The sequence below is a fragment of the Oryx dammah genome, unplaced genomic scaffold, assembly GCF_014754425.2.
Source record: "Oryx dammah isolate SB20612 unplaced genomic scaffold, SCBI_Odam_1.1 HiC_scaffold_9, whole genome shotgun sequence".
Taxonomy (NCBI): domain Eukaryota; kingdom Metazoa; phylum Chordata; class Mammalia; order Artiodactyla; family Bovidae; genus Oryx; species Oryx dammah.
Genome location: NW_024070193.1, coordinates 8295892 through 8323266, shown reverse-complemented (window position 1 = coordinate 8323266; position 27375 = coordinate 8295892). Strand labels below are relative to the sequence as shown.

General features: G+C 59.3%; 2 protein-coding genes across 9 annotated transcripts in view; one reads left to right on the top strand and one right to left on the bottom strand.

The window, feature by feature from the left end:
* LOC120868191 (SREBF chaperone) overlaps positions 1-11636 on the top strand; it is a 97765-nt gene extending 86129 nt beyond the window's left edge. For 4 of the 5 annotated variants that reach the window (XM_040246853.1, XM_040246852.1, XM_040246855.1 and 1 more), the window contains 17 exons: positions 88-260; positions 641-767; positions 2280-2392; positions 3331-3425; positions 4730-4828; positions 4984-5202; positions 5935-6311; positions 6787-6975; positions 7055-7256; positions 7337-7452; positions 7574-8096; positions 8177-8262; positions 9773-9855; positions 9958-10124; positions 10695-10775; positions 10957-11163; positions 11241-11636. In XM_040246853.1, the coding sequence (XP_040102787.1) occupies positions 88-260; positions 641-767; positions 2280-2392; positions 3331-3425; positions 4730-4828; positions 4984-5202; positions 5935-6311; positions 6787-6975; positions 7055-7256; positions 7337-7452; positions 7574-8096; positions 8177-8262; positions 9773-9855; positions 9958-10124; positions 10695-10775; positions 10957-11163; positions 11241-11486 (3103 nt within the window). In that variant the 3' untranslated portion in view covers positions 11487-11636. The remainder of the gene's footprint in view (positions 1-87; positions 261-640; positions 768-2279; positions 2393-3330; positions 3426-4729; positions 4829-4983; positions 5203-5934; positions 6312-6786; positions 6976-7054; positions 7257-7336; positions 7453-7573; positions 8097-8176; positions 8263-9772; positions 9856-9957; positions 10125-10694; positions 10776-10956; positions 11164-11240) is intronic. The other variant, XM_040246856.1, reaches the window with a different exon arrangement.
* A 258-nt stretch (positions 11637-11894) lies between these two features.
* PTPN23 (protein tyrosine phosphatase non-receptor type 23) overlaps positions 11895-27375 on the bottom strand; it is a 21268-nt gene continuing 5787 nt past the window's right edge. The window contains exons 2-25 of one of the 4 annotated variants that reach the window (XM_040246851.1): positions 26892-26966; positions 19734-19861; positions 19475-19551; positions 18915-18964; positions 18691-18822; positions 18424-18504; positions 18204-18335; positions 18075-18122; positions 17690-17746; positions 17549-17607; positions 17319-17398; positions 17094-17208; positions 16940-17005; positions 16534-16679; positions 16020-16331; positions 15790-15944; positions 15550-15701; positions 15297-15476; positions 13507-15208; positions 13249-13433; positions 13053-13157; positions 12844-12982; positions 12655-12768; positions 12106-12585 (exon numbers count right to left, since the gene is read on the bottom strand). In XM_040246851.1, coding sequence (XP_040102785.1) covers positions 12106-12585; positions 12655-12768; positions 12844-12982; positions 13053-13157; positions 13249-13433; positions 13507-15208; positions 15297-15476; positions 15550-15701; positions 15790-15944; positions 16020-16331; positions 16534-16679; positions 16940-17005; positions 17094-17208; positions 17319-17398; positions 17549-17607; positions 17690-17746; positions 18075-18122; positions 18204-18335; positions 18424-18504; positions 18691-18822; positions 18915-18964; positions 19475-19551; positions 19734-19861; positions 26892-26966 — 4770 coding nt within the window. Of the gene's footprint in view, positions 12586-12654; positions 12769-12843; positions 12983-13052; positions 13158-13248; positions 13434-13506; positions 15209-15296; positions 15477-15549; positions 15702-15789; positions 15945-16019; positions 16332-16533; positions 16680-16939; positions 17006-17093; positions 17209-17318; positions 17399-17548; positions 17608-17689; positions 17747-18074; positions 18123-18203; positions 18336-18423; positions 18823-18914; positions 18965-19474; positions 19552-19733; positions 22714-26891; positions 26967-27375 lie in introns of those variants that run through there. The other 3 variants (XM_040246849.1, XM_040246850.1, XM_040246848.1) reach the window with 3 other exon arrangements.

The window sequence follows — 27375 nt, the reverse complement described above, 5'->3', positions numbered from 1 at the left end:
AGGAGGGAATCCCCAGCAGACCTTCCTTCAGGGATTGCCTTTGTCCCCCGGACAGAGAGGGACAGGCCATCTCCCACCCCCACCCAGGTTCCTGGGCAGCCTGCGGGCCCGCCTGATGCTCCTGCACCCCAGCCCCAACTGCAGCCTCAGGGCAGAGAGCCTGGTCCATGTGCACTTCAAGGAGGAGATTGGCATCGCTGAGCTCATCCCCCTGGTGACCACCTACATCATCCTGTTTGCCTACATCTACTTCTCCACACGTAGGTCCACAGCATGGAGGCCGGGGCTTTCTCCCAGCTAATAGGGCATTTCCAGATCACTCCTTCCCTGTCTCTTCAGGGGCCCAGGCAGAGATGTAGAATGTGCCAGCTGGTCACCAAAGCTGGGGCTTCATCCCCCAGCGGGGCCTGAGGGGCTTGGGTAGGTCCAGGGCTCCTCCCACTACTCACAAAAAGTCCCTTCCTGGGAAGGTTTCCAAGGACACCGTGCCCCAAGACTGGGAAGGGTCCACGTTCTCTGCGCAAACCAGGGCCTTCCCTTCCTCGACCGTCAGGCACGCCCCCTCCCAGCTCTCAGGATACAGGGCCCGGTGAGCCAGGCTCTGGGGAGAGGCTTCCCTGATGCGCTCTCTGCCCTCCAGGCAAGATCGACATGGTCAAGTCCAAGTGGGGCCTGGCTCTGGCTGCCGTGGTCACGGTGCTCAGCTCACTGCTCATGTCTGTGGGGCTCTGCACACTCTTCGGCCTGACGCCCACCCTCAATGGCGGGTAGGTCCCCGCAGGCTCCCCTGGGTGGCAGGGTGGGCCCGCAGGCCGGAGCATCGTGCACCTCTGGGTGCTTGGCCTGCCCTGTGCTGGACACTTGCTGTAACCCCATATTTTCACATGGTTATTTTGACACTTAAGAGGTATGTGTTTTTTCTTCTTTGAGTTACCTGGCTTATGATCATACATATGTATATACAAACCATGTGTATATTTACATATAATACATCCATAGGCGTGTGTACGCATGTGTATATTCATGTGTGTATTTCCATGTGTGTATTTCCATGTGTGTATATGGGGGTAAGTATTTATATGTGTGTATGTATGTGTTTATGCATATATGTGGGTATGTATTATGTGTGTCTTTGTGTCTGAGGGTATATAGATGTGTGAGTTGTTTTTGTTAAGTTGCTGAGTTGTGTCTAACTTTTTCGACCCCATGGACTGCATCACGTCAGGTTTCCCTGTCCTTCACTGTCTCCCAGAGTTTGCTCAAACTTGTGTCGATTGAGTCAGTGATGCCATCCAACCATGTACTTATATATTTTAAATACATGTGCACATTGCTTCTCGACAGCTTAAGCCATAGATGAGTATAACGTAGACACAGTATGTATCTTCCTTGCTCAATATTAAAACATTTAAATTGCCTGGTGGGTCCCTTTGGAGTAAGCTTTCTAAAAGACACAGGCCGTAAGCACACTCTGACTTGTCACCTTCCCATCATTTGCTTCCCTTCCGTTTCTCTCAGAAACATGGTCCTGCCCTGGACCCCGCCGGCCTGTTAGTGATCATGGCCAACTGGCCTGTGCCCTGCCTTGGCTTGTCAGGCTGCTCCCAGGAACAGTGATCTTGCATTTCTTCTTCCTTACCTTGTTTGTAGAACGCTCGCTTCCTTTCCTAGACCTGATGGTGCTAATCAGCCCTCCACGATAGCTGTCTGCTCTGCCTCCTCAGAGCCCCTCCCCTCGCCACCCCAGCAGAGATCCCAGAGCCCGGTGTTCCCTAGTCAGGGAGTGGGAGCCTGGGGTCTGAGAGAGCTAGGGGAGTTTTCTCTAGAAACGATCACCCTTCTCCACACGCAGCTTCTCTTCAGAGGCGAGTAGGGCTTCAGGCTGGCCTCATCCCCTTCCGTTTAGTCCTGATGGCCTGGCCTGGCCCAGCATGCTGCGGTGGGGTCTCCTCTGGCTGATGGTGTGGTGTGGGAAGGGCCAGGGAGCTGTGCTCTGGCAGCTGGGCAGTGGGGGCCTCTTCCCTTGGTGCTAGACAGATGGAGAGCAGGATGATGGCTGGCTCCTCGGCACAACTTGGAAGCTGGCCTGAAAGCTGCAAGCCGTGTAGACAGAGGCCTCCTGGAGGGTGGGGTTCCAGTCCTGTCATGTGGGAGGTGCTTGGCAGCCCCCACTGTGGGCCAGACTTCGCAGGCCCCCAAGAGCCAGGCCTGCTGAGGAGCAGCCGTGTGTTGGGGGCTCCCTCAGCACCCTCCTCCCCCCGCCCCCACTCTGTCCCCAGGGAGATCTTCCCCTACCTGGTTGTGGTCATCGGGCTCGAGAACGTGCTGGTGCTCACCAAGTCCGTCGTCTCCACCCCGGTGGACCTCGAGGTGAAGCTGCGCATCGCCCAAGGTAGCAGGAGGGGACTCGGGGGCATGGCGGCAGGGGTTGTGCTGAACCTCCTCCTGCCGAGGGAACAGGGATCCCAGGAGCCTCCCTCGCCCCGGCCTCCACTAACACGCCCACTTGTTGGCGTGAGCCCTGTGTGGTCATGGAGCCCAGGGCCCTGTTTTGTCCAGGTCCACGTGTCAGTAAGACCACAAACCGCCTCTGCTGTGGGCTCATGTGTTTGGCCCTTTGTCCAGCTGGCAGCTGGTCTTTTCCTGCCCTACTCTATCACATGAGGCCCAGGCCCCTGGAGCCGGTCAGCTCAGAGACACCTCCACAACTGCCAGGAAAGACCCATGTGGCCTTAGTGGCAGGAACTGGGGAGCTGGGTTCTGGGGAAAGTGGGGAAAGAGCCTGGGCCCGGAGGTCTGAACTCAATCTCCTCTTCCTCTTCTACCTCAGCCCGTGTCTGTGGGAACAGGGCCAGAGGCAGGCTGTTCCTTCACTCAGCAAAGCTTTGTGAGCCTGTGTGAGAGGCCAGGCCCTGCACTAGACATGGGGTTCCGAGGAGACCAGGGGAAACGGCCGCTGCCCACTAGGCGCTCAGAGCTTTAAATGTGTGACTGTGTGGTGGCCTGGGGCCCGGGAGGGGCTGAGGTAGGACATATCCGGCTCTCCTGTCCCTCGAGCCCTCTGCCACGTGTGAGGCTGGACATGCCGGTCTGGGTGCATGTGGCTCTCCTGGGTTTGCTCAAGCCAGCACCCCGCTTCTCCCTTCCTCAGATGGTCGGAGCTCTCCTCTGGACCTCCAGGCCCCTCTTCCCTGTAGAGCTGTGCCCATAGCAGGGTCCTTAGGGTTGGGGCACTTTGGTGGGCGGCTGTCTTGTGGGCCATGCAGCTATTGGCCCACATGCGGTAGACAGAGGTTATGTGTTGCCCCATGGCCCCATTGTCCCCCGCAGGCCTGAGCAGCGAGAGCTGGTCCATCATGAAGAACATGGCCACAGAGCTGGGCATCGTCCTCATTGGCTACTTCACCCTTGTGCCTGCCATCCAGGTGAGGCCTCTGGGTCTGCAGCTTGGGCCGCATGGAGCCCATTACTGAGCCTCCCAGCTGTGCAGAGCACACCCCGCCTTGCTGTTGCCCTCTCCTGTGAGGTGGCCCCTCTGCTGGCAGGCTGGCTGTCACCGTGCACAGAGAGGTCCTGGTGTAACTGGCCCAGGAGGAGGACTCAGTAAGCCGAGCTCCAGCCTGGCAGTCTGAGACCCATGACCCCTCGCCCGTGGCCACTCGCTGCCATCTCTCACTTGAGTGGCAGGAGGGGAAGCTGGCTGCCTGCAGTGCAGTCCAGTCAGGCCCCACTTCCCAGCTCTCAGGCAGAATGTGGTGAGGCCCCTCTGCCTTTCAAGGCCTGAGCCCTGACCCACCCCTGACCCTCAAGACACGTGGCTCCACCCTGGGAGAGCCGCCAGCCCTTGCTGAGCCATGGGGCTAAGAGCGGGAAGCCCACTGTTGCTGCCTGTTCTGGGAGTTTTGTGAAGGAAGTAAGGAGTCATTGCCTCCTGTCGTTTCCCCACAACTTGGCAGGCCTGCCGAGGCTTGGGAAGGAGCCCAGGGCCCCCAGGCTCCCCACCCTACCCCACCAGAGGGCATCTGCAGGACGCGGATGGTCTCAGGACATGAGGGCTGACGTGCCACCGTGCGCTCCATTCTTCATTTTACTCACATTTGAGTAGAAGCCATGGTGATACACTAGAGGTCTCAACAAGGGCAGAGGAGGAAAACCGAAACCTGAAAAACTCCGTCTATCCACAGAGCTTGGGGAGAAAAGAGACTCCCCTTTTCAGTTTCTGGGTAGAATTAATTCTCCGCTGTGCTCTTCCTCTCCTTTCATTGGTCCAGTGTAGTCATTGGCCAGGAATAAGAAATTTCTGAGAGCCCCCAGACCAGGCCAGGCCTGGGCTCTCAGTAGGTGTTGGTCTCTGGCACGTGAAGGGCTGGGGCCTCAATTAGGGAGGGCTTTTGGAATACTGCAGGCTGCTGGGGCTCAGAACTCTCCAAGTTCGGGCATCAGTGCAAGGGGTCTCTGCTGACCCCTCGTGAGGAGGGAGGGAGCTGCTGCTGCCTCCTCCTTGGTGGCTCCCAGATGTCAAAGTTCCAGCATCTCTCCTCCTCGCTGTGCCTGGCAAGAAACTGCCCTGCAGCGTCCAGGGTGCCAGCTGTTGGGGGTGCAGTGGTCAGGGCCCGTGGCCGTGGTCCGGAGGCTCCCACATGGGGCTGCAGCCGCAGCAGGCAGGGAACTGGTTCTCCAGTGCTGGGCCGTGAGGTCGCAGTGTCCTCTCATTTCCTTTTTTTTCCAGGAGTTTTGTCTTTTTGCCGTCGTGGGGCTGGTGTCTGACTTCTTCCTTCAGATGCTGTTTTTCACCACTGTCCTCTCCATTGACATTCGCCGGATGGAGGTAGGAGTGAGCTGAGCACTGCCCCACCTCCTCCTCAGCCCTGGCTGTACTCAGGGGTCTCTGGGCAAGAGAGGGCAGACCTGGGGCAGGGCCGCAGCCGCACGTGGGAGCTTCGGGACCGCAGCTCCAGGCCCTGACCACTGCACCCCCAACAGCTGGCGGACCTGAACAAGCGGCTGCCCCCTGAGGCCTGCCTGCCCCCAGCCAAGCCGGTGGGGCGGCCAACGCGCTTTGAGCGGCAGCCGACTGTGCGGCCGTCCATGCCCCACACCATCACACTGCAGCCGTCCTCTTTCCGCAACCTGCGTCTCCCCAAGCGGCTGCGTGTCATCTACTTCCTGGCCCGAACCCGCCTGGCACAGCGCCTCATCATGGTACCTGCCACCCCCGCCTGCAGGCCCGCACTCAACAGTCCTCTTGCCATTTGCATTTGTCTTGGGGGTTGCTCCCCAGGCCCTGGTGGCCTCTGGAAGCCTGGCTTTGGGAAGCCTCCCCTTCTCCTCTCCTGCCCAGACCTTGTGGTTTCTGGGGTGAGAAGCCTGTCTCTGGAGAAGCAGCTGGTGTCATCAGGGAGAGGAGTCTGCCCAGAGTGACCAGGACGGGTGCTCTGGGATGGAACCAGGTGGTTCCCCAAGTCAGGGTTCACTGTGCAGGCAGTGGGAAATGCTGGCTGGGCAGAGGGGAGAAGGAGCAAGCTTGGCTGAAGTGAAAGGGGAGCGGGACTGAGGCCCTCTGAGGACTGAGACCCGTGGTATCCCTGGAGCAGCTCAGGCAGCTGGTCCCTGTGGCTATGCTGACCGTGGGACCCAAGCTTAGGGGGCGGTTAGGGTGGGAAAGTTCCGTATCAAACCTGGGGTGCCTCTCTCTGTTTCGGCCAGGAGTCTCAAACTCGAGCGTGGAAAGGGAGCTGGGTCTGTCCAGGGGGCAGTTGGTCCCAGTCATAGAGGACTTAAGGCAGAAGGGAAGGACAGGTGGCCTGTGTCCTCTCTCTACCCCCTGGCCTGAGGCTGGTCCTGCCACTTTGCAGCGTGGGGGCCGAGCGTGCAGCGGGTGAGGGCTGCCCCTTCCTCCCTGGGGTCCTGCTGAGCTCCCACTCCCTGCTGCAGGCCGGCACGGTGGTCTGGATCGGCATCCTTGTGTACACGGACCCAGCTGGGCTGCGCACCTATCTGGCCGCCCAGGTAACGGAGCAGAGCCCGCTGGGTGAGGGTGCCCTGGCTCCTCTGCCTGTGCCCAGTGGCGTGCTGCCCGCCAGCCACCCGGACCCTGCCTTTTCCATCTTCCCGCCGGACGCCTCCAAGTTACCTGAGAACCAGACATTGCCAGGGGAGCCGCCTGAGCCCGGGGGTCCAGCCGAGGGCATCCATGACAGCCCGGCCCCAGAGGTCACCTGGGGGCCCGAGGACGAGGAGCTCTGGAGGAAACTGTCCTTCCGCCACTGGCCCACGCTCTTCAGCTATTACAACATCACACTGGCCAAGAGGTGGGTGAGCTGAGCTGGGTCCCCCCTCCCACCCAGTAGTGTCAGCTCACTGCCCCCAGAGAACCCCTTCCCTCAGGAGGGAGACCCATGGGTTTGAATTCTGAATTTTCTTTCAAATAAACACCCATCAGGTTGTGGGGTTGGAAGTAGTGCTCCCAGTAGCCACAACCTGAGTCCCTGGGCGGGAGGTCATAGGTTGCTGTCAGCTACTTAGCCAAAATGAGATCCACACCTCACTTCCACTCTGCCAGAATTTGTGACAGGGGGCAGTGATTGCTAGGGTGCTGGCATCCGTGACAGAGCAAGGTTGGGGTGCCAGAGCTGGCGGAGGGGAACCTACTGCTGGGAAGACTGTCCTGGGAGGATGTTCTTGCAGCTTGGCAGGGCAGGCCGAGTCCCATGGAGAGAGTAGAGGGGGCCCTGGGCAGCAACAGGCCCCGGTGTCTCCGCTGAGGCTGACCGCTGCCTGGCCCAGGTACGTCAGCCTGCTGCCTGTCATCCCCGTCACGCTCCGCTTGAACCCGCGAGAGGCTCTGGAAGGCCGGCACCCTCAGGACAGCCGCAGCGCCTGGTCCCCGCCCCGGCCCGGGCAGGGTGGGCTCTGGGAGGCCGGCCCCAAGGGGCCAGGCACGGCGCAGGCACACAGAGACCTCACCCTGTACAAGTAAGGCCCACGAGTCGGGGGTGGGGCGGCCGCGGGGTGGGGGGCCTGGGCAGGTCTCACCAGGCTCTGCCCGATGCAGGGTGGCGGCACTTGGCCTGGCCTCGGGCATCGTGCTTGTGCTGCTGCTGCTCTGCCTGTACCGTGTGCTCTGCCCGCGCAACTACGGGCAGCCCAGCGCGGGGCCCGGCCGGCGGCGGCGTGGGGAGCTGCCCTGCGACGACTATGGCTACGCGCCCCCCGAGACGGAGATTGTGCCCCTGGTGCTGCGCGGGCACCTCATGGTGAGTGTGGGCGGGGTCGGGGGCGCGGCGGAGTGAGCCGCGCCGCCGCCAGTGCCCATGTGCATGCCGCGCTCCCGCAGGACATCGAGTGTCTGGCCAGCGACGGGATGCTGCTGGTGAGCTGTTGCCTGGCAGGCCACGTGTGTGTATGGGACGCGCAGACCGGAGACTGCCTCACCCGCATCCCGCACCCGGGGTAGGTGCTCCGCCCTGCCCCAGCCCCGCCCCGCCCCCCAGCCCTGACCAACCCCACCCTACTCTGGCCCCTCCCTCACCCTCACCCAGGCCCCGCCCTCACCCAGTCTCCCTGCCCTTAGCAGGCAGCGGCGGGACAGCGGTGTTGGCAGCGGGCTGGAGACTCAGGAGACCTGGGAACGGCTGTCGGATGGCGGGAAGGGTGGCCCGGAGGAGCCTGGGGACAGCCCTCCGCTGCGGCACCGGCCCCGGGGCCCTCCACCACCTGCCCTCTTTGGGGACCAGCCAGACCTCACCTGCTTGATTGACACCAACTTCTCAGCGCGGCCACAGCTCCCCGAGCCGGCTCAGCCCGAGCCCCGGTACCGGGCAGGCCGCCGCGCTCAAGACTCCGCAGGCTATGACTTCAGCCGCCTGGTGCAGCGCGTGTACCAGGAGGGGAGCATGGCTCCCGTGCACACGCCAGCCCTGCGCCCACCCTCTCCCGGGCCTACGTTCCCCCCGGCCCCTGAGGACGAGGCTGGCTTTCCTTCCGAGAAGAGCTGCCCGTCCTTCGCCTGGGCCCCCAGCGCAGACGGCTCCATCTGGAGTCTGGAGTTGCAAGGCAGCCTCATCGTGGTGGGGCGGAGCAGTGGCCGGCTGGAGGTGGGCAGCGGGAGCTGGAGGGAGGCAGGGGGTTCGTGAGTGTTCCCAATTACAGGTGCTCACAGCCTCTGGGCCCCCAGGTGTGGGACGCCATCGAGGGCACCCTGCGCTGCAGCAGTGAGGAGGTGTCGTCGGGCATCACGGCCCTCGTCTTCCTAGACAAAAGGTGGGAGCACTAGGACGCCTGCCTCACCCCTAGACGCCCAGCTCCACACACACTGAGGTCGAGCCCTGCTTCCCCTTCCCTGGTGTGACACGACCCACACCTGGGAGCTGCAGGAAGTCTGCCTTGATGGGAGGTGATAAGAGGGTAAAAGGTGGGGAGTGAAAGAGGGCCCTTCACCACTGACAGTCTTCCTCTCACCTTTTGAGGTCAGACCTGTCTAGGTAGCCCGTCAGTACTGACCCTTCTGGGTTTTCAGTTCCAGAAAAACCCATCTTTAGAACTACTGCCTTGTAAAAACTCGCCTCCCCCTTTGATGCTGTAGACTCTCTTGCCTCCCTCTTCACCATGCTTTTTGGCTGGGTGTTCCCAGGGCGCCATCACACCATTGCCTCCGTGGTGGTGGCGGGGTGGGGTGGGGATCACAGCTACTCATCCTGGGCCCACACACCTCTGGGCTGATAGACCCAGGGCTCACCCACCCAGGTGCCTCTGGTGACCACCTCAGCTGCCCGTCATGCTGGCTGGCTCTTCCTTCCAGGCCCTTGGGTGTGTGTGGCCCAGTGTCTGAGCTGGTGCTGAGCCTTGTTTTCTGTGGTGGGGACACCCCTTGCCCTGAGCTGTCAGTTTCTGGTGGCTGCTGCTGTCATTGCCGCCACGGCCTGGCTTTCTGCTCAGGCCTCAGCTGACATCCAACCGTGCAGCCTGGCCAAGTTCACTGGGTTCCCCTGCGCTTGGAATTCTCCCCCACTGGTGGTTTTTTGACATTGTAGGGAAAGCCCACGTGCCTCAGCCTAGCTCTCAGAGTCCATGGCCCCACCCTCTCCTTCCTCTGCTCCGGCTCTGCTATGGACCATTCAGCTTTATGGGCTGAAAACTTGTGAACCCCACTCACCTCAAGGCTTTGGGGCCACAGAGCACACACATCTTCATCTCGGCCGTCAGCCTGTGCCTGGGAATCCCAGGCGGTGGAGGGAATCCTTCTTTGTGGAAACAGGAAGCAGAGGAGGCAGTGCCTGTGTCGGAGCTGCCTTTCTGTTGCAGGGCAGCAGTGCTTTTCTGTCGCAGGGCAGCAGTGCCTTCTGCGGCTCCTCACAGCCCCACCTCAGCTCCTGTCTCCTCCACTGAAGCCTCTCCTGTGGCTCCAGGCTGTGGAGGGGGACTCCCCTCACCCAGACTTTTAAGTTTCCAGTCTTCCTCATGATGTCCCCCAGGTATAACTTTATACTATCATCAGCTCATTTACTCTTCATGACCACCCGCCTCCCCAAGGCGCACACGGTTGTTCCCATTTCACACATGAAGTATCTGAGGCACAGAGGGTGGCACTGGAGTTGCAGGGCCCTCCCGCTCTGCATCTGGTCCCAGCACCTAGGCGTCCGTCTTGGCCGAGGTCCCTCGTGGCCTCGCTGCTCCCTGGCTGGTGGGACAGGCCTGTGGAGGCCTGTGGCACTCAGCCCCGCGGCCAAGGGCTCTGAGGGCAAGCCCCCTGGCAGCCACCCTTGTCTTTCAGGATCGTGGCTGCCAGGCTCAACGGCTCCCTCGATTTCTTCTCCTTGGAGACCCATGCTGCCCTCAGCCCCCTGCAGTTCCGAGGTAAGGGACCTGGGCAGGCCAGGGGCCTCACCTAGTTGGTGGAGCGCGGGGGCCACTGCAGGTGTCTTCTCCGAGGCCCCTTACCTGGCCTGTTGTCCCCAGGGGCCCCGGGGCGGGGCAGTTCCCCCGCCTCCCCCATGTGCAGCAGCAGTGACAAGGTGGCTTGTCACCTGACCCACACCGTGCCCTGCGCACACCAGAAGCCCATCACAGCCCTGAAGGCAGCTGCCGGGCGCCTCGTGACTGGCAGCCAGGACCACACACTGAGAGTAAGTGTCGGCACGATCTCTCGGGCATGGGGTGGCCCAGCACAGGGGTCGGGGGTCATCTGGAGTTAGCCAGGGAGAGGCTGGAGGTGTCTTGGATGAACTGTGGAGGTGTCTTGGATGAACTGTGGAAGGGAATTCCTGACTGAAGTGTGATTTGGAAAAACCCAGAGAAGTCAGAGGAAAATGAAAATCACATAATCACATGTATTTGTGGAATCCAGAAAAATAATACTGCTAAACCTATTTGCAGGGAAGGAATAGAGACGCAGACAGAACGGAACTGTGGACACAGTGGGGAAGGAGGTGGGATGAGCTGAGAGTGGCACTGGCATCCACTGCCGTGTGGGGAACAGCTAGTCGGCAGGAAGCTGCTGTGCGACACGGGACGCGCAGCCCGCGCCCTCTGGAGACCACGAGTTGCGGGGTGGACAGGAGGAGGTGTGGGGGACCCAGAAAGGAGGGACACGTGGATACTCACAGCCGATAACACAGCACACATGTTGTAAAGCAGTTATCTAATTAAAATAAAACCCTAAGGAGCCCAGCACCTGAGGCCTGTCTCTGCCGCAGGTGTTCCGACTGGAAGATTCGTGCTGCCTCTTCACCCTGCAGGGCCACTCGGGGGCCATCACGACTGTGTATATTGACCAGGTGAGGGCCATGGGTGGGGTGTGGATGGAGCCAGAGCCACCACAGCCTTGTTTCTGACTCCTGGGAGCCGGTCCCAGGGCCTCCGAGAGGCAGGCCAAGGCTCCCTCCCACCCGGGCGCTAGGACAGCTTGGGGACAGAGGTGGCTCCACCGTGACCAGGTCCCCACCCCTGCTCCCACAGACCATGGTGCTGGCCAGCGGAGGCCAAGACGGGGCCATCTGCCTGTGGGACGTGCTGACCGGCAGCCGGGTCAGCCACATGTTTGCTCACCGTGGGGATGTCACCTCCCTCACCTGTACCACCTCATGCGTCATCAGCAGTGGCCTGGACGACCTCATCAGCATCTGGGACCGCAGCACGGGCATCAAGCTCTACTCCATCCAGCAGGTAGGCGTGGGGGCCACGGGGCCTCAGGTTGTCGGGAAGGGCTCCAGACCTCAAGCCTGTCCTGTCCTTGTCTCCAGGACCTGGGCTGTGGCGCAAGCTTGGGTGTCATCTCAGACAACCTGCTGGTGACCGGTGGCCAGGGCTGTGTTTCCTTTTGGGACCTGAACTACGGGGACCTGTTACAGACAGTCTACCTGGGCAAGAACAGCGAGGCCCAGCCAGCCCGCCAGATCCTGGTGCTGGACAACGCTGCCATCGTCTGCAACTTTGGCAGCGAGCTCAGCCTGGTGTACGTGCCCTCCGTGCTGGAGAAGCTGGACTGAGGACGGGCCTCCCCGCCCCTCTGGCTGGGGAGCTCGGTGGGCAACGCACTGGACCTGGACTGGGGGGAGTGCTGAGTCTTGGGGAAGCTGCTTGTGACTGTCCTGTCCTGCCTCATGACTGTAATATTAAACCTGTTTTTTTAAATGACATCAGCCAGGGGCCTTTTGAGCCCCTTGTGTCTTCCCTTGGACGAGCTCTGCCATCACCCACACCCTCCTGGTGCCTGAAGTGCAACACTGGGTTAGACCTTGCTCAGCTCAGAGCGGCTCCTGCCAGGAGCCACATGAAGTCACAGGGCGGTTACAAGGTGGGGGGACCTGGCGCCAGCTCTAGACGCTCCTTGTGTAAGCAGGTCAGAGTGCGGAAACCAGGGTGGCCTCCCAGGAGCAGCAACGGGCAGACACTGGCCACAGAACAGGTTTGTTTATTTGATAGCAAAGAGCTGAAAAACAGGTCCCACAGAGGAGCGGAGCCTGACCCGAGACCCGCTACCCCACAGAAGTGCAGGCCGGGCCAGGCAGGGCTGAAGGCAGCAGGAATGAGAGAGAGACGGGCCCAGGAGATGGTGTAGTGAGGACCAGGCGGGCACGGCTGGTCAGGCCTCAAGTGTCCACCCAGTCAGGTCTTGTTGAGCGTCCAGAGCGGGTCCAGGAGGCTGAGGGGGTCATCGGTGGGCCGCGCAGCCCGCAGCCCCTGCCCATTGTGGGCCTGCAGGAAGTCCTGCTTGCTCATGCGCTGCTTACCCCTCAGGGAGCCGTCCAGGGAGAAGGCCTCGGGTGTGAGGGAGGCCAGCAGCTCCAAGGAGGAGGAGGGCGGCCCCAGGATGGGGGCCTCAGGGACTGGCTGCTGCTCCTCAGGCTGGGGGGCCTCGGGCAGGGGGGAAGAGAGGGGAGGTGGGGAGGAGGGGGGGAGTTCGGTGGACTCGGGGAGGCTGGGGGGCGGTGGGCCGGGGGGCTCCACAGGGCCTGGCAGGCTGGCTGCCGGGGAGTCCATGCCCCCAGGAGGCCGGATGCTGAGCTTGGCGATCGTGGCCTGGATGGAGCTGATGGGCACGTCCCCGCCAAGGACCAGGTCCTGGGAGTCCTGAGGAAGGTGATTCTGGGGAGACACGAGTGGGTGAAGAGGGTGCACGAGGTGCTCAGAGCCCCCGGGAGGGGCCCCACTCACCTTCTGGGCAGTGCCGGTGCCGGCCGTGGGCTTGCTGGGAGGGGGCATGCCGTGGCGCTGCAGCACCTGCTCCACGTGTCTCACCACTGCCTCGTGGCAGAACTTGAGGTGTAGCTGCGGGGCACGCGGGCTGGTGAGCTGGGGGCCGTCCCCCGGGGGCAGGGCGCGTGCCCGCCCGCCGAGCCTCACCTTCTCCTGCAGCATGTGTTTCCTCTGCTGCCGCATGCGCCGCACCAGCTGGGGCAGCCGGGGGATCCCGCTTCCCGCCTCCACCTCCTGCACAGCCGCGTAGAGCAGCGCGAAGGCCCCCGTGCGGCCCACTCCCGAGCTGCGGCCGGAAGACGGGGTCAGGCCGGCCCCCGGGCCCCCGAGGAGCCCCGGGAGCTGCCCACACCTACCTGCAGTGGACGACGACGGGCGTGTGCAGTGGGCGCTGATGCAGGCAGTGGGCATGCACCTCCTGGATAAAGCGCAGCAGGTGGCTGGGGCTGTCGGGCAGGCCTCTGCCGGAGGGATGGGGGGGGGGGTCTCTGAGCCAGAGCTGGTCTGAGCCCACATCACCCCTCCCACCACCACCCAGGGCGGCAGACGCACAACTCAGGCCACGTCGGGAAGTGCAGGTGCACGAGGGAGCGCTTGAGGCTCTGGTCACGGAACTGCAGGCTCAGCACCCGCTCCACGTGCGTCTCGGTGGTGCGCACGCTGCTCAGGGCCAGGCTCAGGGCCCCGTGCACCATGGGCTGGCCCCGCTCAGTGGGAAAGTAGCGAGCCACCTTTTGCTGAGGCACAAACAGGTAGTTAGGGCTGGTGTCCCAGGGTCCCCACTGGGCGCCCACCCCACCTTTCCCTCACCTTCTCCATCTCAGCCTCCGACACAAGCATGACAATGACCGACACTTTCTGCTCATGCACCATGAGCCAGAAGTCGGCCGCTGTGCCAGGCAGGGGGGCTTGGGTGGCCACCAGGGGGGGGCAGTAGGGTGAGAGCCCCTCCACGCGGCTGGCGTTGATGTAGTCGTCCTTGCCGGAGCGCAGCACCACGCGGTTGCTGTCGTAGGGCATGACGTCCTGGTGCCGGTTCTTGAGTGAGTAGCAGCGGGCAATGGCGATGGAGCGGCCCCGGGCGTCGAGCTCCTGCGCGTCTTGTAGCTCCCGCCACACCAGGTCCAGGGCCCCCGCGGCTTCCAGCTGGCCGCGGAAGGCCTCCAGCTCCTGCCGCAACTGCTGCAGCCTCTCGGGGCGCTCATAGGGGTCCCGCTCAATCAGCCGCAGGGCCTGTGGCCGCCGGCCCTCAGCCGCGTCCACCTTCGTGGGCTGCAGCAGGGGCTGCCCACCCCCAGGAGGCTGAGGGCCTCCGTGCTGGCTCTCGGGGCTGGAGGACAGCAGGTCAGCAGCGGCGGTGCCTCGGCGCAGACAGGGGGGCGGCTCTGCCGCAGGCGGCCGTGGAGGCACGGGGCCCGGTCCCGGGGAAGGGGCAGGTGAAGGCACCAGGTGGGGAGTGGGGGCCGGCTGGATGGCAGGCGGGGGGCCTCGAATGGAGAGAGGGGCCGCCTGTGGGCCCAGGGGTCTGGGGGCAGGGGCAGGACCATAGGTCAGGGTAGGGTGGGGAGGCTGAGGGGGCCCCACACTGGGGAAAGGCAGAGCCCCAGAGTGGGGGGGCGGAGGGTCCTGAGAGGGCCCGGGATACAGCTGGGTGTGCAGGGCGGGTGATGGCTGCCCCAGGACCCCAGGCTGAGGGGCAAAGGGGTAGGGGGCCTGGGTGGGCACCAGGCCTGGAGCCTGGGGCGGGAAGACGTGTGGGTGTTGGAGTGGAAGGGGCTGGGGGGGAGGCTGGGGTGCCATCCTTGGGGCTGGAAAGCCTGCAGGCACCCCAGGAGGGAAGTGGTGCTGGGTGGGGGCTGCTGTGAGGGGCTGCTTGGGCCCCATTGGGTAGGTGTAGGGCAGGGGCAGCGGCTGTGGTGGGGGGCCTGGGAAGCAGGCCTGGGGAGGGGCCGGGGCAGGGTTTGGCCGCGGGGCTGTGTGGCTGGAGATGGGGGCCTGGACACTATCCACGGTGGTGGTGGCTGGCCGAACCCCCATGGCCAACTCGTGGCCTGAGAAGTGGGGAGGGGGCGCTGAGGGGAGGCCAGCGAGCGGAGGGGGTGGCCCCACCCCCCCATAGGGGCTGCTCACCATGCCGTGCTGGGGTGAAGACCGGGGCACAAGACCCAGCTCCGGGGCGTAGGTGGGGGCCGTGTAGAGAGCTGGTCCAGGGGCCACGGCCACCCCTGGGTGCCCTGGGGGCTGGGGTGCCCTGGGCTGCAGCATCTGGGTGGGGCCTGCATAGGTACCAGGCGGTAAGGCGCCAGAGAGGTAGTGGGGTCCTGGGCCTGCAGAGCTGGGGAAAGGGCCAGGAGGGAAGTGGAGTGGGGCGGCGGCCCCCAGGAAGGGCTCGGGGGGCAGGCTGCGCAGCTCCTCAGGCAGGTCCCCGGCCTCCATCGCCTCGCCCCCCTCCCTGCGGGGCAGCAGCGGCTTCGGCGCCGTGGGCCGTGGCGGCGGCTTCTTCTTGAGCTCCCTGTCAGGTGAGTGAAGGAGAAGGGGAGTCAGAGCCCCCTCAGCCCGGCCTGGTTCTGCAGCTGTGCCTGGAGTGTCCCCACGCTCACCTGTCCAGGAGCTGCTGGCGTGTCGCCTCGCGGGCCTGGCAGGCAGACTGTGCGCGCTCCAGGAGAGCAGCCACCTTGCTCTCCAGGTCTGCATAGAAGTCTTTCCCTTCCTGGGACTTCTTCATCAGGTCCTCGTAGGCCTCGTAGGAGGCCACCAGGCTCTGCAGTGTGGAGTTCCACCTGGCGGGCAGAGAGCGGGAGGTGAGCCGCTGCAGCCCGGCTCCGGGAGGCGGGCCCAGGGCCGGATACTGACTTCTGATCCAGGTCGCTGAGCACGCGCCGCACAGCCGCGTATTGCACATTGGCCTCGGTCAGGGCCCGGAGGACGTTGTCCTGGGCGGCCAGGTTCTGCTCCAGGTACACCCGCAGCTGGTCGTACTTCTTCAGCTGCTCCTCAAACAGCTTCTGCAGGGGTGTGGGGAGGACGGGCGTTCAGGGCCTTGCTGCTGAGGGGGGTTGCCGAGAGCCAGCCCGCCGCCCGTGCCCAGCCCACCTTCATCTCCGAGTGGTCGGCTGTCACCAGCGCCGCCGTGATGTCATCCTTCTGGATGAGCTCGCGCAGCTGCTGCTCCAGGGACACACGCTGGTCCCGCATCTCCTGCACCTTGGCCAGGATGCGCTTCAGGTTCTGCAGCACCGCCCTGTCCTCTGGGAGCAGCGGCAGCGGTGAGGCCGGAGCCCCCACCCCACCCCAGACCGCCCCGTGGGGGTAGAAGGGCTCACCTGGGCTGAGGGCCGGCGAGGGCAGGGCGGCCCGCACCTGGTCCAGGGGGCCGCTGAGCAGCCGCAGGTTGCCGACGTGCAAGTTCATGGCGCGGTGCAGCTCGCTGTTGGTGAAGGAGGCCTTCTCGTGGACCTCCATGTACTTGGCCCACTCTCGCCTCACCTCTGCCAGCTCAGCCTTGGACACGGCCGTGCTGGCCGCCGCCGGGCCCACCGCCTCCTGCAGCTTCTGTTCCAGCACCTCGTCCTCCTCCAGGAGGTCCCTGATGTCCTTCAGGGAGGCCTCCACGTCCGTGAACACCCCTGACAGCACTGCGGGCAGGCACGGGGTGGGGCGGGGCAGTCAGCTCCTGGGGCACAACTGCCCCGTCACACGCACGTGCAGCTCAGTGCAGCCACAGGGCACGGGGGTGCTGGTTCACAGCTGCAGGTGGGTGTTGTGCCGGGGGAGGTGGGAACCTCCATCCCTGCCTAACAGGGGACAGCAAGTGACCTCCACCTGCTCCATACTCACCCTGCATGGACTGGACGAGGTTCCTGACGGTGTCAGGGCGGACGCTGAGAGCCGCGCACTTCTCCATGAGCTGGGGTGGGATGTGGTTGTAGGCATCAAGATTGTCCACTGTCTCAGGATCCAGCTGCAGTGAATCCATGAACTGGCTGTGGGGCAACAAGACCAGGAAATGTGGGCTCAAACCCTCACCTAGAAGCCCCCCCCCCCCCCCCGCCCCAAATGAAGCAACGTCCAAGGTCCTAGAAGCACAAAACCTGCCCTGGGCACTGCTGGAAACACACACGAGGCCCTGCGCAGGGAGGCTGAGCCAGGAGCCTGCTGTTCCGTGGCCATTCACCACCCCCTCCCTCCCTCCGCTGCAGACTGCACTAGAGGATCCCACCCCCCTCCTTGGCTCTGCACTCACTCCAGGACCTCGTTCTTGTCCTCAATCTTGGCCATCATCTCCCGGAGCAGCTTGGCCTTCTCCTCACTGCAGGAAGGGGACAGACCAATTTGTTGGCAGCCCATGTCTCTTGAGACACCCCAACTTGGGCTAACAGGGTTGTCTGTCCACTCACCTATACAGTGATGAGGCTTCATGTGCTGCCATTGGTACAAGTTTGGCAAAGATGTCAGGGCCCGTAACAGCAGGGTCTGTGGGGTTCACCGGCAAAGGCTTCACCAAGGGGGCACCTGGGAGGGAGAGGCAGAGTCTTGGAGACCAGGCCCACCCAACCTTGACTGCCTCTGTTGTGCAGCATCTTCGCCCTCTAACCCATCCCAGGCTCCTTTCAGCTTCAGACCTTTCACAGGCTGAAGGGTGTCCAGCGCTGGGACAGCCTCGTGGTAGATGAAATCATTGTCCTTCTTGGCAGAATTGTACCTGGCATGGGAGGGGGGCAGTCTTGAGTGGTCAGCAGGGACCCAGGACCTCGCCCCTGCCATGTGGGCCCCTGCTCTCTGGCCCTGGTGGCTGCCTCCCAACGATGCAGGCAGAGAAGGAACCAGAGCCCCTCGAGGCCCAGAGACTCACTTTCCCCCAATGACGTCCATAGCGAAGCGCAGCGCGTCCTGCACAGTGTCGGGCTGGCCCTGTGGGGAGGAGCGGAGCTCAGTACAACCACGGCCGGCGCCAGGACCCCCTTGGCCTGGCCAGGCTCTCCCCCATCATTACCTTGGCCAGCTTGATGGCTTCGTTGAGCTTGTCCAGGGCACTCTGGAAGTACGCGACCTGTAGGGGCCAGCAGAGCCTGGTCCAGCCTTCCGTGTGGACCCAGCTGCTCCTGCCTCCCTGACCCAGCCTGTCTGACCAGCAGGTAGCCCAGAGGAGACAGGAGGCTGAGCAGCCGCCACATGCCAGCCAGCCAGCAGCACCAAGGTCAGCGTCCGCTTGCAGCTCTGCCCACAGGGCACACCTCCAGGCAGCCGCTCAGAGGGGAGCCTGCCACGCCTGTCCCCTGGGGTGGCAGGGGCCCAGGGTGAAAGAGGGGACCACCCCCCAGTGGGGATCCAACGGGGCTGGGACAGCCTGAGTGCCCTCCAGGCCCCGGCTCGCTCACCTGCTCCCCGAACTTCTGCTGCTCCTCCGCCTGCTTCCCCATGTGAAGCTGCACGGAAGACACAGCCCTGCTTACTGGGGGGACACCTCAGCGCCGCCCCGCCCCGCCCCGCCCCCGCGGCGCCCTCACGTGAGCCACGGCCGCGAAGTAGTAGATCTTCATCTGGACCAGCTTCTTCCAGTCCTTCTGGATCCGGCCCAGCAGCGAGGCAGTGTCGGGGTTCTCCAAGGCACGGCATGCCTCTTTGTAGTAATCCACCACCTGGGGGCCAGAATGGGCTCTATGTCGGGGACTGGGAGGAGGCCAGGCCCAGCCCCAGTCCCTGGAGGGCCACGTTCCCCAGGCCTACCTGTGCGCTGATGCGCGCCACCAGGAAGCTCTTCCTGTTGTCCAGCATGGACTTCTCCAGGAGGCACTCCTGCGCCTGGCCCTGGAACGGTGGGTACAGAGGCCCTCCTTCCTCACCAGGACAGACCACGCACACCCCTCTCCACCCAGCCTCCCCTCCAAGCAGCTCCTGACCCACCTGGGGCTCAGCGGGTCGCAGCCCAGGCCCCGGCTTGTCCCTCCCTGACCTGTGCGCCACCGTCTGGCCCCAGCGAGGGCGGCTCCTCACCAGCATGAGGTTGGCGTTGAGAGTGAGGATCTGCCGGCTCATGTCCACGCTGTAAGCCTGGGGGAAGTGCTCCCTGAGGTAGGAGAAGGCGCCGGCCGCGCACTGGAAGTGGGTGCAGGAGACCTTCATGCCCTGGGGGAGAGGGGCTGTCAGAGGCGGGGCCGCTCCAGGGTGGGCTTCACTCTGGAGCTGACAGCACTCAGCACGCCGCCCCGCTTCCTCACCTCCTCAGACACCCGCTTGTCCATGGCCCCCAGCATGGAGTGCAGCGCCCCTGGGGAGGCAAGGAACACGGGTCAGGGCTCAGCTGTGGCTACTGCCCATGTCGGTGCCCAGGGAGAGGCGGGGGGGTGGGTGGGGCCAGTGGATCTGGGGGGATGGAGCTCCAGCTCTGCGCCAGGCAGGAACGGGGGCAGGGAAGGGGCCCTCATAGGACTCCACTCCCCAGGCTGAGGCTGCACCAGAAGGGTTGATGGCAAGGCCAGCCTAGGCCAGCCTAGGCCAGCGTTGGTCTCCTCCCACCAGAAGCAAACCTGAGCCACCAGGGGTTGGGGGGAGATGGGGTGTCCAGACAACAAGGAGAGGCCACCTCTGTGCCCGGAGCACACAGCAGCAGCTCCCAGAGCAGGCAGCCTAGCAGAGCCTCCCACCAGGGGGGGCTCCCTGCGGCCCAGGAGGCAGGCAGAGCTGCGGGCAGGCAGGACAGGGCCAGGATCCAGGTGTCTTCTGCTGTGAGGGGCAGGGCCAGGAGCGACGGGGCCCTGGGGCAGGGGAGGCAGCTCACCAAGGTTGTAGAGAATGCAGGCCTGCTCGTACTTGATGTCCTCGTGGGCCACCGACTTCCCGGAGAAGATCTCAGTCCTGGGGACAGGCCACCACAGTTGTGAGGGGGAGCTGGTGAAGCGAGCCCCCTCCCAGTGCAGGGCGGAAGGGAAGGGGGACTGGGGAAACCCCCAAGCAGCTCCCCGTCCTCTACAGCAAGGAAACGGGGAGGGGAGAGGGGCACCCTCCAGGCTCCCCCAGCTCTGCCCGCCCGCGCTCACCAGGTGACAGAAACGGCGGCCTCCTGACCCGAGCCCATGGGGACCCGACTCTGCAGGTAGTGGAGCTGGCCCAGGTACTTGCGGAGAACACTGCAGCCCTCGAAGTCACGTGGGACACGGACGGCGTTCTGCGGGAGGGTGACAGGAGGCCGACTGTCATTTGGAGCGGAAGACATGCCTGTGTGCCCACAAATGCCTGGACGGACACATCGGAGCTGGGGGACTGTGCAGCATAAGGACCCAAAGGAAGTCCACAGCCACCTGCAGTCACTGCACAACCAGCCAGACGCCTCCATCAGATTGGCTCCACTTTTCCACAAAACATGCGTTCAAATTTTTACTGTACTTAATGTTTGACCCATATTTCTGTATCTAAAAATATGAGATACAATAGCCGTGAAAACTGAAGACAAGGCTCTCTACTGACATGTCAACATGTCCATAACACATTTACTGTTGGGGAGAAAAAATCATCTAACAGATAAGCAACATAATTTCACTGCTGAAAATAATACAGAAATAGATCCATCTAGTTATACAAAGTGAAAAAGTCTAGACAGTTCCATACCAAAGAGATAAGTGATCCCTGGAAAAACTCTGTACATATATACAGGGACATCTTTGATTATATTATATTGGTAAGTAAACTCTCCCCTCAAATGTTAGAACAGTAATAAAATATAAAAAATCTGGTTGCTATTCACCTAAAGCAACACTGCAAATCAATCCACTGTACGTATATATAAACTTTTTAGACAAAGAAATAGAAGAAGAAAGGCCTGCAGTATTCCCCTCGGGCCTCAGTGACCGGGGTTGCTGTCACATCCTCACAGCCTGAGCAGGCTTGGGTCCCAGGGCTGAGGGCGCTGGGCAGTCTGGGGCAGCCAGTGAGCTTTCCTTGGATCTCTACTGCCTGGTCCCCTCTCCACGGGACCCCAAACTCCAGATCCAGGCCGGCCCTCCCATAGCTACTGCAAGCCTACAGCACCCCAAAACTGGTGGACATTCTGGGGTTCAAGAGCTGTGAAAAGTCAACCCTTTCTTCATTATCTCCTCGTGGGGTTCCCACTTCAGCTTCCTTCCTTAAAGTCCATCCACAGACCTCTGGCGGCACCCCCAGCAAAGCACCCTTCTGCAGTTACGCTGACTGGTGGGTGAAGGGTGAGGAAGCAGTAGTGAGACGCAATTCTCTGTGCACTCTGCACTCTAATTACAACCCAGGAACCCAGCTCTCTCCTGAGGCTCTGATTGCTCCAGTAACTAAAGCTGGGTCTGAAGAAATGCTGCCATCTTATGGCCGTTTCTGGTAACAACAACTGGAAAACCTGTGCTTAAGAACGCATAGTATTCACAAGGCCTGCGAGACTCAAAAAGACCTATGCTCTAGAAATAGCGGTAGGTAAGAATTTGTTAGCAATGACTTTCAAAAGCCAATTTCCAAAGTAAATCTTACTCATCCTTAGAAAGTAAAAACGCACATAAAAATACCTTTACCACTCCTAATTCTTAAGAGCAGTGCAAATCAAAATGACGATGACGTATCATCTTTCAGTACTCAGCCCAAAGTCTACAAACTGTAAATGCTGGAGAAGCCGTGGAGAAAAGGGAACCACCCTACACTGCTATGGGAACGTAAACTGCTAAGAGCCGCCGTGGAGAAAGCCTCAGATGCAGGTTCACGAACGGACCTGTGGCGATCCATTCCTAGGAGTGATGCAGAGAACACCATCCTTCAAAAGACGTGTGCACCCAACGCTCACTGGGACACTGTTTACAACAGGCGAGGATGCAAGCGTCCAAAACCTACAGCCACACACCAGCTGACACAGAAGGTGGGCTACATGCACACAGTGGACGAGCAACCATAGAAAAGAATGCAGAAGAAGTGTCACTGGCAGCAACCTGGATGGATCTGGAGATGCCAACACCAGGTGAGTCAAATATGGAAGGAAAAATACTCTATAATATCACAGAAAAAGAACTGGATACAGATGAACTTGCCAAACACCTACTATTGACTTATTAAACAAATTTAGAGTCACAGAAAGACAGCTGGAGAAGACGGGGATATAAAACACTCTGAATAAGATATACATAGTTAGACATATATAAACTATGTATGCTTTATACTATAAAGTATATATTATGTATACATATAACATTAAATATGCTTATCTATAAGATGAACAAAAAGGTCCAACTGAATAGTACATGGAAATCTGCTCACCACTGTGTGATGATGTATATGAAAATAGAATGGGAAAAAGAACTGCCATATGCATATGTGAATCATGTTCCTTGTATCTCAAGTACATACACAATTGTAATGAATGTAAATGTAAATGAATTCAAAGAGAGAATAAAATTGCATTAGAACAAAAAAACCTGAAACAACTGCCTGCTCTATTCCCATGAGGCCTCGGTAACCTATACTGGGTCACACGTCACCCACCCGGGCAGGCTAGGGTTCCCGGGTGGGACCGCACTGGGCGTGAGGCAGTGGGAAGTATATGCCAGAAACAGAGCAGCCCCTTAGATGGAGAACCTGGTCCACTCTGGGCAGCCCAGTAACTCCAGATCTGCATGGGGGAACCCACTCCAGAATTTGTAATAACAGTGTGCGAAAAAAATCATCCAGGGAAAGAAAAAAGATACATGTATCGCACTACATCAACCAACCAGAGCGCAGGAAAAATAAACATGAAAAATATTCTCTATGCACTGATAAGTTTGAAATGAAATTTAAAATAAAAGAACAAAATGACAGAGTGTAAAAATACTGGACAAAAAAACATGCAGCACAGCTTTACAATGTAACAATATCACCCCTGCCCACCCGCAAAAAAAAAAAATTAACTTGGGTCACTGGTATCACCATACAGAGAGCACACACAACGTTACAAAGTGAACGAAGAAACAAACAGAAAGGGACCCATCACAGGATAACCACAAGACGTGATGTCTCAAAACTGGTAACAGGACCTACGTGACAAAACGCAGGCAGATTCTCACACATAGGCAGACGGATAGGAAACGAGGGGTATATTCAAAGGGTAAGACACAGGTACAACCCTCAAGTAGGGAGAATACATTATCCAAAAGACTCCTGCTACAGCAACAGGCAACCTATTCCACACTGCAGAGTCACAAGGTACAAAGGCAATGAACAAGCTGCATGTAGCCGGCTACCTCATTTAGGTACACTTAACCAATAAAAAACATGTTAAAAATATTCTATGCATTGATCAGCTCCAAATGAAATATCAAATAAAGAACTAAATAACAAAAAGAGTCTACTACAAGGCCTTCAGGCCTCAGTGACAAGGTCTGGCTATTGCATGCTTGGGTCTGGGCAGCCCTGGAATCAAGGCGGGACTGCATGGCTGACGGGGAGCTGGAGAGGACAAGTCAGCCAGTGAGCCTCCGATCTGCCCTTGGAGGGCCTGAACCCTCTGGATGGGACCACCATCTGCAGATCCAGCTGGGCCCTCAAGTACTTAAACCAAGCAGGCACTCCCAAAGGACCGTGGAACCTCTGAGCTGAAAGAGGGCCTCCAGGTTGCCTCCTTGTGCTGGGCATCCCGCCTGCAGCCTGAGACTCGGCCCACCCAGGAACGACAGCACCTAAAGGCACCTTGATTCCACAGGGGGTGATGTGTTTTGAGGGTGAAAGGTGAGGGGAAAGGGACCACAGCCCTTCAGTGTTTTTCTGGGACATCCCCATCTATTTGACAGCCCAGGAGCAGGACCTTCCTTAAGGCTTTCTGCTGGAGTAACCAGTCAGGCAGGAAAGGTGCTGCGGTCTTGTGGCCATTCCCGGTAATAGCAGCTTGAAGACCTGTGCTTGTGTCTGCTGGGATTGTCAATGACATGTGCCCTCCAGAAATGTCCTGAGGTGGGTAATCGAAACAGAATTCAAAAAGGGACCCACTTTCCAGAGCTCCTACTCATGGGGTACAAATTGGACTCAGGCTCTCTTTAAGGAAAGCCAAGGAACACAGCCTCTGCATGGCTAATCAGCAGGGAAATTCACATGCAAAGTACAACGTACCACCTTCTCCCGCTCAGAATGGACATCAACAAAAAGACTATTGACCAAAACTGGGAGAGCAAGGAGAAAACGGAAGGCCCCAAAGATGTGGGGAGAAACAGAAACGCAGCAGGCACTATGAAGACCCAGAAGGAGGGTCCCTAAGGGCAGAGCTTGACAGCTGTTTACATGATCCAGCAGGCCCACATGAGGCTGGATATCAAGGGGACAACCAGTGATCAAAAACACCCACAGATGGTGTCCTTTCCTGAAGCAATAGAATAACTGAGACATGGGCAGAAGCACAATTTCCAAGCACAAGGGCCTGGAAAAAAAAAAAATTAGTACAGCCTTACAGTGTAATAATATCAGCCCAAACACCCCCTCCCCCCAAAAATGAAAGTGGGCCATTGGTAACATCATACACAGATCAAGACACAATGTTACAAAATACACTAAGAAAGACAGAGAAAGGAACCCATCACAGTACAACCACAAGAGGTGATGTCTGAAAACTGATACACAGGAACTATGTGAGAAAAGGCACACAAATTTTCTCACATAAAAAACAAACTGATTTTACCAGAGGCAGACAAAGAGGAAACGAGGAATAAGTTCAAAAGGTAAGACACAGTTACACACAGTCAGCTAGGGAAAATAGATCCTCGGGAAACAGTCTCATGCTACAGCAATGGGCAACCTATTCCGTACTCTGGAATATAACGTACAAAGGCAATGAGTAAGTAGAAAGTAAACAACATCTGGCTACCTCATTTACGTACACTTGGCACCCCACTCCAGTACTCTTGCCTGGAAAATCCCATGGATGGAGGAGCCTGGTAGGGTGCAGTCCATGGGGTCGCTAAGAGTCAGACACGACTGAGCAACTTCACTTTCACTTTTCACTTTCATGCATTGGAGAAGGAAATGGCAACCCACTCCAGTGTCCTTGCCTGGAGAATCCCAGGGACGGGGGAGCCTGGTGGGCTGCCATCTCTGGGGCTGCACAGAGTCGGGCATGACTGAAGTGTAGTAGTAGTAGTAACCAATAATAAATATGACGTCAAAAACACTCTATGCACTGATCAGCTCCAAATGAAATATCAAATAAAAAAGAACTAAATGACAAAAAAGAGTCTACTACAGGGCCTTCAAGCCTAGGTGACAAGGTGTGGCTGTCGCATGCCTGGGGCTGGGCAGCCTTGGAATCAAGGCGGGATTGCATGGCTGGCCGGGGGAGCTGGGGAGGACAAGTCAGCCAGTGAGCCCCCAATCTGCCCCTGGAGGGCCTGAACCCTCAGCATGGGACCACCATCTGCAGATCCAGCTAGGCCCTCAAGCACTCAAACCAAGGCAGGCACTCCCAAAGGATGGTGGAAGCTCTTAGCTCAAAGAACACCTCCAGGGCACCTCTTTGTGCTGAACATTCCATCTCCAGCCTCCATCCTGACACTCGGCCCACCCATGAACACCACCACCTAAGCACCTTGATTCCAGGGGGTGGGACATGTCTGGAGGGTTAAAGGTGAGGAGAAAGAAGCAAGGGACCCCAGCCCTTCAGTGTTTTTTTGGGACATCCCCCTCTATTTGACAGCCCAGGAACAGGACTTTCTCCAAGACTCCCGTTGCCAGAGTCAACAGTTGGGCAGGAAAAGTGCTGTCATCTTGTGGCCGTTTCCTGTAACAGCAGCTTGAAACCCGGTGCTTTGGAACACACTCAGGATGCATTTTCAAGGCTTGCCGGGCTCTCAATGACACGTGCCCTCCAGAAATGTCCTGGGGTGGGTAATCAAAACAGAATTCAAAAAGGGGCCCACCTTCCAGAGCTCCTGTTCACCAGGTACAAAGTGGTCTGGGACTCTTTTCTAAATGACAGCAGAGGAACACTGCCTCTGCATCGCTAATCAGCGGGAAAATTCACATGAAAGCTACCACGGGGTATCTCCTCCCCAGCTCAGAATGGACATCAACAAAAAGACTACTGACAGTAAAACCGGGAGAGAGCAGGGAGAAAACGGAAGGCCCCAAAGATGTGGGGAGAAACGGAAACTGGCAGCAGGCACTATGGAAACCCGGAAGGAGGGTCCCTAAGGGCAGAGCTTGACAGCCGTTTACATGATCCGGCAGGCCCACATGAGGCTGGATATCAAGGGGACAACCACTGATCAAAAACACCCACGGATGGTGCCCTTTCCTGAAGCAATAGAATAACTGAGACATGGGCAGAAGCAAAACTTCCAAGCACAGGAGCCTGCAGGAAAAACACATGCAGCAGAGCTTTACAGTGTACTGAGATCAGCCCCGCCTGGAATGAAACGGGGCCACTGGCGACACAGACTCAGACACGCTACAAAGCACCTAAGAGAGAAGGGACCCACCCAGACAATCAGGAGAGGCGATGTCTGAAAACTGACACCCACGAGCTTTCTGGCAAAGGTTGCCAATTGTCACTCATAGAAAACAAGCTTATTTTACCAGAGGTAGACCTAGAGGAAACGAGGGATATATTCAAAGGGTAAGACATAGCTACACACACTCGACTAAGGAAAACAGACCATTGGAAGATACCTATGCTACACCGTAGCGCAACCTACTGTGCACCCTGTAATCATAACTTACAAAGGCAAATTGTGGGTCGGGAAAAAGGTCATTTATTGAATTAAGCCAGTCCCATTCAGCTATCAAACATCAATCCAGGAAATCAAACCAGTGAATCCTACTGAAAATCAACCCTGAATATTCACTGGAAATACTGTTGCTGACATTGAATCTAAAAATTTGGCCACGTGATGCAAAGAGCCGACTCACTGCAAATACTCTGATGCTGGGAAAGACTGAGGGTAGAAAGAGAAGGACTCAGAGAGCATGAGAGGGCTCAACGGTATTATCGACTCAACGGATAATGAGTTTGAGCACCCTTCAGGAGACAGTGAAGGACTTGGAAACCTGGCAGGATGCAATCCATGCGGTCCCAAAGGCTTGGATACGAATCAGCAACAACAGTTTATATATTTCCCATCATTATTTTGCTTTTACAGAGGAAAAATGACTGAATTTAAATAACAACAGTTTTATCTCCCAGTCAAACCAATTTTGTTCACACCTGTGTAAAAACACTGTCCTCCTACCTGTCTGAGCAACTCCAGTTTCTTCAGTTCCTCATTGTAGGCTTCTGGATTCTCTCCATAATTCTTCAGGACAAACTAGAGAGAGAGAGAGGGAAGGCTGTGAACCAGGCACAGAGCATCGTTCCCTGCTCCCGCTTCTGCCCTCGGAGTCCTCAGCAGGCACCAGCCATGGCTCAGGATGGAGTCCAGACCCTCTACCAGCATCTCATCTCCTGCCCCACTGGGAACTCGGCCTCCATAGCAAGGCAGCACCGAGACACTTTCTCGGGCAGCCTCCTTTTTTGAGCAAAATGGAAAATACACCTGCACAACCTGGCTGGAATCCCCCCGGCTGGCCCTCACCGTGTTGCTGTCCTCCCCACCAAACCCAGAACTGGGCCAGCTCAGGAAGCCGGGGAACTCAGTCGGCTGAAGGGGGATCCTACTGAGCATTCGTAAATGGGCCACGAGTTCAAGCCTCCCTTGTGTCTGGGGCCCTGCTGGG